At 46.3% G+C, this 12,104-nt stretch overlaps 1 protein-coding gene across 2 annotated transcripts; it reads left to right on the top strand.

The window, feature by feature from the left end:
* Nucleotides 1–573: 573 nt before the first annotated feature.
* Nabp1 (nucleic acid binding protein 1) lies at nt 574–9,617 on the top strand. 2 transcript variants are annotated; one of them, XM_050159360.1, is made up of 7 exons: nt 574–1,105; nt 1,331–1,469; nt 3,819–3,890; nt 4,616–4,691; nt 5,330–5,378; nt 6,200–6,253; nt 8,287–9,617. In XM_050159360.1, the coding sequence occupies exons 1-7, from the start codon at nt 1,015–1,017 to the stop codon at nt 8,430–8,432; spliced, it is 627 nt and encodes a 208-aa protein (XP_050015317.1). In that variant the 5' UTR covers nt 574–1,014; the 3' UTR covers nt 8,433–9,617. The 2 variants fall into 2 exon arrangements, with proteins under 2 accessions (XP_050015317.1, XP_050015318.1); XM_050159361.1 differs by lacking the exon at nt 8,287–9,617 and having other exon boundaries at nt 6,200–8,280.
* The last annotated feature ends 2,487 nt before the right edge of the window (nt 9,618–12,104 follow it).

Genomic DNA, 12,104 nt, shown 5'->3' with positions numbered 1-12,104 from the left:
TATCAGCATGCAAAGAGGCTTACAAGTTACTGTAAGAGACAACCTCGTTTTACTGGATCCCAATTTTACACACGCCTAAAGGAGGGAAGTTGGTGGGCGAGCTCCCTGCGGGTGGGAAGCTCGGGCCTGGCTCCTCGGTCCTGCTCGCCCACTCTCCCAAGCCCTGTTTCCTTCTCAACCGCACACTTGCTCTACCCACGGGGTCCGAGACGGCAGCGGGAACGCGGTGCGAGAGGGCCAGGCCGGAGGACTGAAGTCCCCCCGAGGGCAGGAACAAGAAGCCCAAGCTCTCAGCGAGTGGCCAAACCCCCGGCTCGATCGAAACCCGGAAGACTTTTGCTAGCCGGCCTGGGAGAGGAGGGTGTGGCCGAGCGCCGGTCGCCGCGCCGGGGGCGGGGCTTGAGCGATTGGAGGCGTGGTTTGCATGGCCGGGGCGGAGCCAGGGCGGCCGAGCCGGGCCTGGGCGCTCCGAGCTTCCCCGATAGGCGGGCTGGTGGGCGTGGCGACGTCGCGTGACGCCATAAAATGGGCGGAGCGAGGGAGTAATAAAGCCGGCCGGAGGGCGCGCTCGGCAGTCGCTGGCTGAGCTTTTGATCGGCTGCTTTGCTGTTTTGCTGTCTCGGTCTCTTCCCGGAGCCTGAGCCCGAAGAGGCACGCGCGTGCGTGCGTGCGTGTGTTGTGCGAGGGACAGCGAGACTCGGGCCGGGAGGTTCCCGGCTGCCTCTTTCCCTTAGCCCAGGCAGCGGCAGTCCGCACCCTTGTTTGCTCGCCGCCCACTCGGTGTGCGGAGTGCGTCGCCTTTTTGATTTTGGAACTTGTGAGCTGTTTTTTTTTTTTTTTTTTTTTTCCTTCCTTTTGGCTTGGTGCCTCCAGGGCTGGTCTCCCCGGCCCTTGCCTAACCGCTTCTGACCCCTGGTCACCAGCCCCGCCCCAGGTTGCTCCCCCTCCCCCGGCTCTGCCCCTTGGCCCCGGAGGGTGGGAAGCTTTGCCCAGCGTAGCCGCACCTGCCTCAGTATGCTTGGGGTCAACGACCCTCCGCTTTTTATAAAAGACATTAAGGCCGGACTGAAAAACTTAAATGTCGTCTTTATTGTCCTGGAGATAGGTAAGTGGGATCCCCAGCCCGCCCCACGCCCTCGAGCGCTCGGACTTCTCGCCCCCGCCCGCACCCCCACGTGCTCCCAGCCGCCCTAGGCCGGACTCGGCTCCTACCCCGGGACAGAAGCCAGTCCTGTACCGTGTCCTAGGCGGGTGAGGCAGCTGCCCCGAACGGCCTCGTTATCTAACACATCTCTCTCCCTCCCCTTTGGATTTTTATAAATCTTCACAGGACGCGTGACCAAAACCAAAGACGGCCATGAAGTGAGATCTTGCAAAGTAGCAGATAGAACGGGCAGCATCACTATTTCTGTGTGGGATGAGATCGGAGGGCTCATACAGACCGGGGATATTATTCGGTTGACCAGAGGGTAGGTGTGCTTAAATTGGGGTTAGGTGCGGGGTTGGCCGGGTTATGGGGTCCTGCTGAGTTCTTAAGTTGCCTGGCTCTTCCATGGGCCACTTCAAGAAGCTGTAAGCTGTTTTTGGTGGGCAGAATTGGCCTCAGCTCACCTTTTGCGGCTAAGCGTATTTCAGGTACAGAACTAACTCCTCACCTCCAATTGGAAAGGTTCTTTGTATTTTTTAGAAATACTGTATGTGAGTTCGTGAGCCTTTTTAGTAGGCTATTAAGACTGCACTACCTTTGTAATCGGTCCATACATTTGATACAGTGTCTTCCAAATCCTTCCCTTTTTAGTGCCTTGAAGTCCTGTCAAGTTTTTGTTTAGGTGGTATGGGCATAAACTCAGTAGCTGGGAATTTTGCTCTTTTATCTTCCTTTTTTGGAAACAGTGTCTCCTGTATTCCAGGTTGTTTTTGAACTTTAAGATGTCCAGGAGAAAGAGCTTGAACCTCTGACCTACCTGCCTCCACCGCCCAGGTGGTGGGATTACAGGCATGTACCCAAATGTCCTGGGGATGAGCCAGAGGCCTCCTGCATGCCAGGCAAGCATTCTGCCATCTGAGTCCTAGTTTGAACTTAACATTTTCTGTGGTCATATTTGTACTCAGAAAAGGTGAAGACTGTGTCTCAAATGATTGTGGAAATGATTTCTTCTGTGAGATCAGTGTTCTCACCCCCTCCCCAAACCCCCAAATACACAAGTGGCAGAGGGTGTCTGATACCTTCAGACCAAACGTTTAGCTGGCTACAGAGGTGGAGCACTGTTTTTCATCAGCTTGTACACTTTTCCCCAAATGTTAGTCGTAAGAAAAGGCCAGAAAAGAATCTGAGAAATCTGAAATTCTACGTGATGAGAATTGTACTGATTTTATTGGTCACTACCAGGAAGATAGTTGGCAGTTGACGTTGGCTCAGAGAAGCCTTAAGTTCCCCAGTTCCCCGGGCAGGAGCTCTTTGACACTGTGGTGCAGGCCTTGCAGCATTTTCAGGAAGTGAGGTAGAGTGTCATCAAAGCAGGAAGTGAGAGTCAGGACTCAGACATCTTATTCTCAAACACTGAGTCATTGTGACACGATACTACATCTTTGTCACTTCGGCCAAGAAGAATTCCTTCTTTGGAGGCTATGGTGAAGACCATAACAACCACAACAATAATGATAGCAGTAAATATCTATTATAGGCCATATTTAAGCCATGAGGTAACCTTGGTGGTTGAACAAAGAAACATTGAAGACCCAGACTTTGGTCTGATTCTGGAGGCGAGAGACGTGGTGTTCTGGGGAAGCACACACTGCTGTGCCTAAATTATCAGTAGTTGGCACAGGGGAGCTGCTTTGCCGTCAGTGAGGACTTGCTCTCATTGGTCAAGTTCTCCGCATTATCTTTTAGAAGAAAATGTTACACTTTCTCGAACTGTTGGACTGCAGTTAAAATTATTTTAGCCGGGCGGTGGTGGCGCACGCCTTTAATCACAGCACTCGGGAGGCAGAGGCAGGCGGATCTCTGTGAGTTCGAGACCAGCCTGGTCTACAAGAGCTAGTTCCAGGACAGGCTCCAAAACCACAGAGAAACCCTGTCTTGAAACCGCCCCCCCCAAAAAAAATTATTTTAAAACACAGGCACCTAATTTCAGCAGAAGGGACGCTTGTAAGATCCTCTGCATTGCACGTTTAGAGGCAAACACGCATTTTCTACGCTCTGTAGACTTCTCCATTTGGAGCTCAGTTAAGGGAAAGAGGAAGGGAGAGGAAAGCTAGGCAACAGAGGAGTTAAAGTGGGTTCTGAGGAGGAGCTTCAGGCAGCGGAATTTGAGTGTCTGTGTTGAGTTCTTCCTGATTCAGCCTTCCCGGTCAGATCAGTTTGCCTTCCTTTTGCTAGCCCCACGCCTGGCTTTCCAGTTCTTCCTCCTGAGGCTGCGACAGGAAGTGGCTAGGGTTACTGGGTGACAGAGCAAGGTCAAGCCCAGCCCACACAGCTTAGGGAGCTGTCTGAATAGAAGGCTCTTATTAAAAACAGGATCTGGGAGCCCAGCTTAGTGGCTGAGTGCTTGCTGAGTATGTGTAAGGAAGGCCTGGTTCAGGGTCCAGCAGTGCTCAACATTTTCTCCTAGGGTTATAGTTGAGATGATTACGTCATAATGTGGCAGTAGAATTTTCTTTGTATCAGTTCTCAGATGAGTTACACGGGCTGTATTTGACTCGGCACGGTGGGTCGAAAGGTTGGATTGCACTTGTATCTAACACAGAAACACACTGGAAATGAAATGGAGCTCTGCGGTCTTCTGAAAACCCCATCTGTTCTCCCCCCCCCCCAGGTATGCATCAATGTGGAAAGGGTGCCTGACCCTTTATACTGGAAGAGGCGGCGAACTCCAAAAGATTGGAGAGTGAGTATTGGGATACGTTTTGTGTGACTAAGTTTCCAATAATGTCAGCAGAATAATTGGTGCAAACTCTAAACTGCCTACTTAGCCTAGCACACTCTTGATTCCTGCTGTAGGGAGGTCACTGGATTAAACCCTGTCAGTCCTCAGGTGTGTTGAGCAGCCCCAGTGGGGCCGGCCCTTCCATTAGTGTCCTGTGTTAGGGATTACAGGATCTGGCTAGAGATGCCGTGCGTACGGAGAAGTTACAGTAGTGGAGATCGGCTCAGGGAAGAACCACAGGAAGTCGCCCACTCACTGGTGGCTCGTCTTTGTCGGGGTCAATTTAAGACGGTTCCAGACTGTGTCTAGTTTCTTTTTAAGAGTTGAAGAGCTAAGGAAACCCTGTGTGAACAGGGTGCCAAGTTGTGTTGTCAGTTACAGAAGCCCTGGGCTGACGCGGTGGCTTGATGGCCAATTATCTGTCTTAGTCATGTAGAAGTTATTCTTTGCCTTTGAGTCTCTTTGCAGATTCATGGTGAACAAGAGGGATCGTGAGAGAATCAAATAATTGGGTGTTAATTCAGGATATAGTTATCTAGGGGATTTTTTTTATGACAAATTAATTGGATTAGCTTGCTAATGTTAAGGTAATTCTTTGACACCGAAGGTTTTCATTCTTGTAAGTTGAGGAGGTTATACAAAAAAACGTTTGGAAATCATTCTACTTGGCCTTTGCTTTGTTGCAGATTTTGTATGGTGTATTCAGAAGTGCCGAATTTCAGTGAGCCAAACCCAGATTACAGAGGGCAACAGAACAAAACGGTAATTAATCCAAGTACATGGTATATTGTTATGGTTGAGTTAATTCTGTCGGTAGGCTAAACCTCTCTGATGTCCAAACTGTGACAAAGGAATTGTGAAACAATCTTGAGGATTTGGCTCAACAGATAGACTTCTTGCCAAGCTTGCGTGACGGCCTGGGCTCCGCCCCCCTGGGGCTCCGCTCCCCAGTTCTTTACCAGACTGGCATGGTGGTACAGGCCTGAAGTCCCGTTTCTCAGGAGGTTGGAGATAGGAGGAAAGGTCAAAGTCATCCTTAGCTACATAGCGAGTTTGACGAGTTGGGGACTATGAGACCCCGGCTCGACAGAAGAAATCTCTAAAGTAGCTTTTATTCCATAGATTCTGTGAGTCCGTATGCTTTGTAACAATAGATAGAGGTGCTGTTTAGTATTTTGCAGAGTAAAGGTAATAATCAGGAAATACTGGGTGTAATAAACGCTATTAAGAAGGCTTGGGTAAGATTTCTGAATGCCTTAACATTGCATGAACTTAGACAAATCATTAAATATCGTGGAAAACCACTTTTGAAGCCTTAAAAGTAAAAAAAAAATATATATATATATTTTCTACGTGTGTTACTTCTGTCTTCATTTGCTGAACTTTAAAACTTGTTTCAGGTGGAGAATGAGAAGGATAAAGCGAGCGTCAGTGCGTTTGGACCACTGGGTAAGACTTTGTCCATGTTTGTGATGACGTGCAAGCATTCCGGGAACTATGAAAAACGTAAAGGGAAAATTCTAATTTTGTGTTAGATGGGAACGCCAGGGTAAGCAAGGATACTCAGATAAGTGATTCTGCAGAAGGTAGAGGGTGCTTGTCCAGGCCGAGTGTTGAGCACCCTCTGTATTTAAACCCTGCTCTCTTGATTAGTAAGAAGACTATTCCTGGTAACCCTCAGACAGATCTTTTATTTTTCTGTGTTTACAAACACATATGATGTAGTGGCTGTTGATAATCTGTGCAGAATTGCTAGGTCTTCCGGCGCACTGGGACCTGTCCAGGAAAATTGCGGCTGGTGAGACAGAGCAGCCTTTCTCCCGCAGACCTCACTGGTGATTGCCAGAGCCTGTGTCTTTTGGGAAGCATCCTTCTGTGAATGGAGTTCATTAGGGCAGCTGAAGGCTTTTGTAACCAGCTCACCTTGTGGGAAATCTGTCTGCCAATAGTTTGATCACTGTGTTTGAGTCAAGCCCTAGTTCTCAAACAGTTCTCTGCCCCTCCTCTGGTTTACATACAGACAGCTACTGATTTTTTTTATACTCTATTCCTAATTAGGTTTTCTTCCTTCTGTTCATTCAGTACCGAGGTCATGTATTTGGTAAAACAGAGGCCCAGAGCCCACTTTTTTTCCTTAGAATAAAAGTGTTTGTTTCCTGTGACATTTATAAGCTTTTACTGTGTGTAAGACCTTTAAATGATTGTGTTTCTGTAGCACAATATAGACCACTTCTGAAAATGATGCTAATTTTTTTGAATTCTTATCGCAGGAAATGGTATCCAGACTGGCCCTGAATCAAGAGGATATCATCTTCCATATACTGGTAGAAGCAATGGCCGGGACCCCATCAATCCCCAGCTACCAGGAGCTCGTAGTAGTCAGACAGTCATGACCACAATCAGTAATGCCAGGGATCCAAGGAGAGCCTTTCAAAGATGACCGGAACCAAAGAGACACATGTAGTTGCTAAACTACCTGCCCTACTTGAACACTTAGTGCACTTTTTCATTGTTAACTGTGAAAAGTTTGTCTCTTACGGGTTTCCTTGTATATTTTTGGTTTGTTGAGAATGGTTGGTTTTTTACTGCAAGCGTTAAGCTGCTCGGTTACATCCTTCCTATTGAAGAATAGGAACTCTGAAAGCAGGAACATTTATTTTTAGAGCCAGAACTTACTGGGTATCACTTGAAAACCTGTCCCTGTTTCAAGGGTGAGTTGCTTAAGACACCAGCCTTATATAGCCGTGGTGAGTCTTCTCTGCCATAGCGTTTCATGGAAAAATGTTCTTTTGTCTTAAACTGGGCTATGTCCAGCTGAAGTGATCTCCACCCCAGCCAGAAGCCTGACCAGTGCTGGCAGCAGTTTGAGTGCTTGTGACCCAGCCGTGGCTGACTGCCTGAAGTGACTGGCCTGCCGATAAGATTTGTCCAAGGACGGAATCATCCTACATTCTTGTTCAATTACCAGAGACCCAGATTCTTTATCGGAATTACGGAATAAAACTTGTAATATATAACAAGTTATCTTTAGAGGAAAACTGTTGAAGATGATAACGTTCTTACCATTTGTTACAAACACTGAAGAAAAGTTTACAGCGGAGTCCTTGAATGTTTTCTTTTTGAAACGACCATGTGGCTGGGTGGGAACTCATAGACCAGGTGGGTCTCTGAACTCCAGAGCTTCCCGTCTCCCTCGCCCAGGTGCTGTGGTGAAGTTGTGCACCAGCACCCCTGGCTGGCCTTACTAAAAACAAACCACTTGTAGATAAATGACAGTCATGTGACTATTACAGGTCATCAGGTAGAAGGAGAAATACTGGGGTGGGCACGGCCTCTCTTCTAGAGGAGTGTGTGTGCGCTTTAGTTTCCGAACCCAAATCCCAGCCTTATAAGCTAGGATAAATAGCTTAAGAAGTATGTACCTCGATTGCAGACGGTAGGGTGGGGGCTGTGTGTCCTGATGTCTTGTTCTGTGAGGACACAGTCCAGTTCCCTGAACCTGCAGCAGCTCCGGTCTGGCTGCTCCCCAGCTCTTCCCTCACCTCACACACGGTCCAATAACTACGTTTCTATTCAGGTTCTGTAGCATTTCGGTACAGCCGGGTTTTGTTCTCATCCGTTTAACAGATTTTCAGTTTGCAATGTATGAGGCTCCTCATGGAGATTATTATAACAGTTGAGGATGCAGGGAATTTACCTATGGTTTATAGGTGCAGGGCCTTGATGTTATAGATAGTTGGTCGTTTGTTCATACGTTAATAATTATAGCTAATTTTTATTTTGTGATTTTTTTTTTTATGATTTTTGTCTATACTGCCGAGTGCTTCAAAAGAAAGTTACCTAAGAGTAAAAGTAAGCTTGTGTTTTGTAATGACAGATGTTTTAAATAAAAATAATTTACAAGTTAATGTTGACACTTATTAAGAGGTAGGAGCAGCAGTACCTTTATGTGTGGAAGATGTGGTGTTGAAGGTAATTCTAAAGAAGGATTTGAACTTTGACAGATTGAAGTATGGTAAGGTGTGGATCGTTAGACCCTCCATTCTAACTGCATTTTCTTCCAACCTGTGGTACCCAGGCAAGTCATGATTAGGAAAAACAGCGGTACTCCTGAGGAGTTAGGACTTGGATGTAGGGAATGACAATGACTTCCGGTAAATGATCAGTCAGATCTCGTATGGTCAGAATGTTAATAGAGGGAATAACCAGGTTCCGTGTGGAGGTGTCTGTGTGCTCTGCAATACTGAGATTAAGTAGAACATGGCCTAAGATTTTACTTACGAATGACGCTTCTCTCAGTAATTTGACATGTTTATGTGGTTTGATGTATTTATTAACAAGTTTCTTTTTTCTTAAGGAACACTTCCAAAACCAAAGCCAAGTGACATCCAAACAGTAGTGACTAACTGCCTTCCCGGTCTGCTTGGCTGCCGCTGTCAGGAAGTGATGGAAGAAAGTGTCCGCCTTCCTCCTCTGACGCCATCCGGCAGCTACCAGCGTTAACACACCTTTCAACAAGACCCAGTGGAACAAAAACCATTAGTGTAGAAACGTATTTCTAGGGTTGGGTGCCCCATTGTTTCCAGGAGCGGTTCTGGAGTGGAGCAACAATGTATGATCGGGCCAGCTTGTCCCTTTTGTCTGGCCATGTGCTCAGAGTTGCCACAAAGTGGTCCAAAAACACTTAAAAGGTCCAAGAATGTCCAGATAGCCAACACTCAAGTTTGCCTGCACAGAAGCACTTAACCAGCCCCAGGTTTCCTATACCGTACCCACTCCCTGTTGGACTCTTTCTCCAGTCTTAGTAGCGTGGTGTTAAAAACTTGAAGAGGGGTTGCTTTTAGAGTGTGGTTGGAAGGTTAGCTCGCCATCTATATATTTTAAGCTGTGCAGCCCAGTAGTACAAACAAGCACCGCAGTTTCCATTTACAGAGGCTCTGACGCACGGTGCCGAAATGCTTTCCTTCTTTGGTGTCATTAGCGTGCTGGCTGCTGGCGTGAAGCCAAGCTGTGTGTGTGTGACTCGAGGTTCCAGCGATGACTGGGAAGCCCCGGAAGCTACAACACTTTTCCCAAACAAGCCTATGCCAAGCGCTAAGCTCACTGAGGCCCTCACCTGTGACCGCTGTTAATAGATGAGGATCGGATGGTAGCAGTCATTTTCTGTTACAGGGACGGCAGGAGGGGGTTGAGGGCAGAGAGAATCGGCTAGTGAGGTCTTCACATGCCGAGGTTCTAGATGGGGGTGTACAGGGAGCGGTTAAACAGTTCACAAAGCAGCTCTAATGATTAACACTTGAGGCATGCTTCTGCTGACGCCATATTGTGACCTTTGAAAACAGCCCATCGCCCAAGGAAGAAGCTAGAAAATGGTTTTCTAGGCATATTTCTCTAGATGCCTTGAAGTTTGGTTTATTGAGAATATGCTAGAATTTGGATTCAAAGGCTGTAGTCAGGTTTCTGAATGAACAAAGACCTGATAATTCTGAAGCCACGGAACACAGACTCAAAATCAATTCCAGTGGGGAAGAGACAGAAATCTTTAATTAAAAAAACCAATTCCATTAAGTTATTAACAAGCATTTGTGCACGATAACAGACCTGAAGAATTTTTTTCTTAACCTTTATGAGGTGTTCAGTGTAATATTTAACATTTCAGCCAATAGGTGTTGAAGTCCTTTGAAGAGTCAAGATACACAACCCAAAACGGTAGGGTGTGCCCTGAGCACTGAGGTCGAGCTGACAGTTCACTGCTGACCTGTAGTCTTTTAGATCCGCACACGTATTAACACACACTGAGGTGCTATTGGCATGCTTAAAAAACCCGTGCCTACCATTTCCAGATAAAGTTAAAGATCATTGGTATTTAAAAATTCATGCCCATCTGGATTCAAGCTAGGCTAGCTTTCTTGTCACAGACTGACTATGGAGTAACCTTGAATACATGTCAGGTAAAGCTCAGATAACAGACGTGGAGCTTTTCAGCGCTATGAACTGCCCTCTGACCTGGAAGGAAGCTTGGGTTGCAACCTGCGTCAAACACTTGGACATCTTTGTCTCCTGTCCTTGCCCATCTCCCTTTCACAGTGAGACAGCGTGACTTTAGGATTGTTCTCTCATTTCCTTCTGTGTAAATCTAGAACATAGAAATTGTATTGAACAGGGAAAGATGTGCTTAGAAGGATGTTTCTCTAAAGCACAGACTGACGATGGCCTGAAGCAAGTGCTTCTGAATAGAGATCATTAGGCCCTCTACATGGGAATGCTGGAAATTGTAAATTTGGTTCAAACAGAACAGAACCCTTCAAATTACACCAAAGCTGAGCTCAGATCTCCCTGAGAGGAGGTTTTTTTTTTTTTTTTTTTTTTTTTTTTTTTTTTTTTTTTTTTTTTTTTTTTTTTTTTTTTTTTTTTTTTTTTTACTGTGGCTCAGGCTGGCCTAGAGCTGCCCAACTTAAGAATAGATCTCTGAGGAGGAGCAGCATGGGCTCACTGACCTATATCTAGTTAAAACCGACTTTTCCTCCCTGAAAAGGAGGGTAAAACTTAAAGCACATTTTTTAAAAAGCTTTGCTCAGGAAGTGAATGTGGCATCTCAAAACTCTTGTCACTCAACTCAATATGAAAAAGTGAATATAAAAACAGGCTCAGAGGCATTGACGTTACTGGGGATGCGGAGGACACACCATCTCCACCGTCAGGTCTCAGTCCCATCTTAAGCACAATTCCTACCTGAGTTTGAAATATTTAGCCCTAAGACCAAGAATTCTGACCAGTTGGGCTACTTGAGCAAAAACTGTCTGCGCTAGAGCCATCTACTGGAGTTACTGAGTAGTATCTGTGAACAAATCTGGCTTAGCTAAGGTGAGAAGAGGGTCCACTATTCCATAGGGTAACAATTTTTATTGGCTTTATTCAGGAAATACATGACATTAAGAGGTAATCATAGCAAATAGGCAATAGAAAATTCCCTATAAGCGGATCAAATATCGAACTGTCTCAAAGATACAGACAAAAGCAAGATTGCCGCCAGGGCGGTGGTGGCGCATGCCTTTAATCACAGCACTTGGGAGGCAGAGGCAGGTGGATCTCTGAGTTCAAGGCTAGCCTGGTCTACAAGAGCTAGTTCCAGGACAGGCTCCAAAGCTACAGAGAAACCCTGTTCAAAAAACAAAACAAAAGCAAGACCGCCAAGATTGTTTTTCAAATTGTGTTTTACCTGATGTTTAGCTGTGCATCCATCCTATGTGTGACCGGTGCCCGCGGAGGTTAGAAGGGCATCAGATACCCTGGAACTGCATTTGGACATGGTCCTTGGCTGCCATTTGGGTGCTGAGAACTGGACCAAGTTTGCTGCAAGAGCAGCAAGTGCTCTTAACCACCGAGTCCTCTCTCCAGCCTTTACTGGCAAGTCCTAGGATTAGTGAAAACCGTCACTAAAGATGCCTTTTGTTGAGAAGGAAGTAGAGCCTGAAGTTGCTCTTAGGAGCTAACCTATTACTCAGTGATGTTTTATGACAAATGGCTGGTTCATGCTGTTGTATGAAAACTTTGCATATCAAAACTCACATGTCAGAATGTAACGTGAAAGCATGGTTTTGAGTGGAGGAGCTCTTGATTTGAGTCTTCCGTTTGCTGTTTACCAAAGCCACGACACGAACCTAGCTTAGGACAGTGGGGCAGTCAAGCCCTGTGTGAGGAATCCGAGCCAATTTGTACAAAGCATCTCTATATCCAAGACTCAACAAACACAAAGGCCCTTATGGCTATAGGAAGTAAGACAAATGTTATCATTCCTCCATGCATTTGGAAAGAATTCAGACAATATCCAACTGAATATTAGGAGATTTCCGTGAATTTAAAAGAAGAGTTTTTGGGGGTGGGGCGTATGCAGCCCGGACTGGCATTGAACTCTTGATCTTCCTTCCCCCTTCTAAGGCCTGAATCATCATGCCCAGCTCCAGGGAGTAAATTTTAAGTTTTTGCACCTTTCCCTGGTATAGAAAAGCACCTTACATCACTGATCTACTGCAACAAGACATAGGGTTGGACTTGCATTACAAAGATCTGACCAACTAACTGGTCAAATGGACCAGGCTTCATTCTCCTTTGCCCAAGAGGGTCCCGGACCTGCTTAGGAATGTGTAGTAGAAGAGGGACTTCCTGTGGGCGACT

This window comes from Alexandromys fortis, unplaced genomic scaffold (genome assembly GCF_014885135.2).
Source record: "Alexandromys fortis isolate MF-2015 unplaced genomic scaffold, M_Fortis_MF-2015_v1.1 scaffold_65, whole genome shotgun sequence".
NCBI classification, from domain to species: Eukaryota; Metazoa; Chordata; class Mammalia; order Rodentia; family Cricetidae; genus Alexandromys; species Alexandromys fortis.
This window is presented reverse-complemented; position numbering and strand designations above follow the sequence as displayed.

Excerpts from the sequence above, each read along its gene's own strand:
- Nabp1 (XM_050159360.1), top strand. The coding sequence starts at position 1,015 with ATGCTTGGGGTCAACGACCCTCCGCTTTTTATAAAAGACATTAAGGCC. Across the intron at positions 3,891-4,615 it reads GAACTCCAAAAGATTGGAGA|ATTTTGTATGGTGTATTCAG; the intron begins GTGAGTATTGGG and ends GCTTTGTTGCAG. Across the intron at positions 6,254-8,286 it reads ATATCATCTTCCATATACTG|GAACACTTCCAAAACCAAAG; the intron begins GTAGAAGCAATG and ends TTTTTTCTTAAG.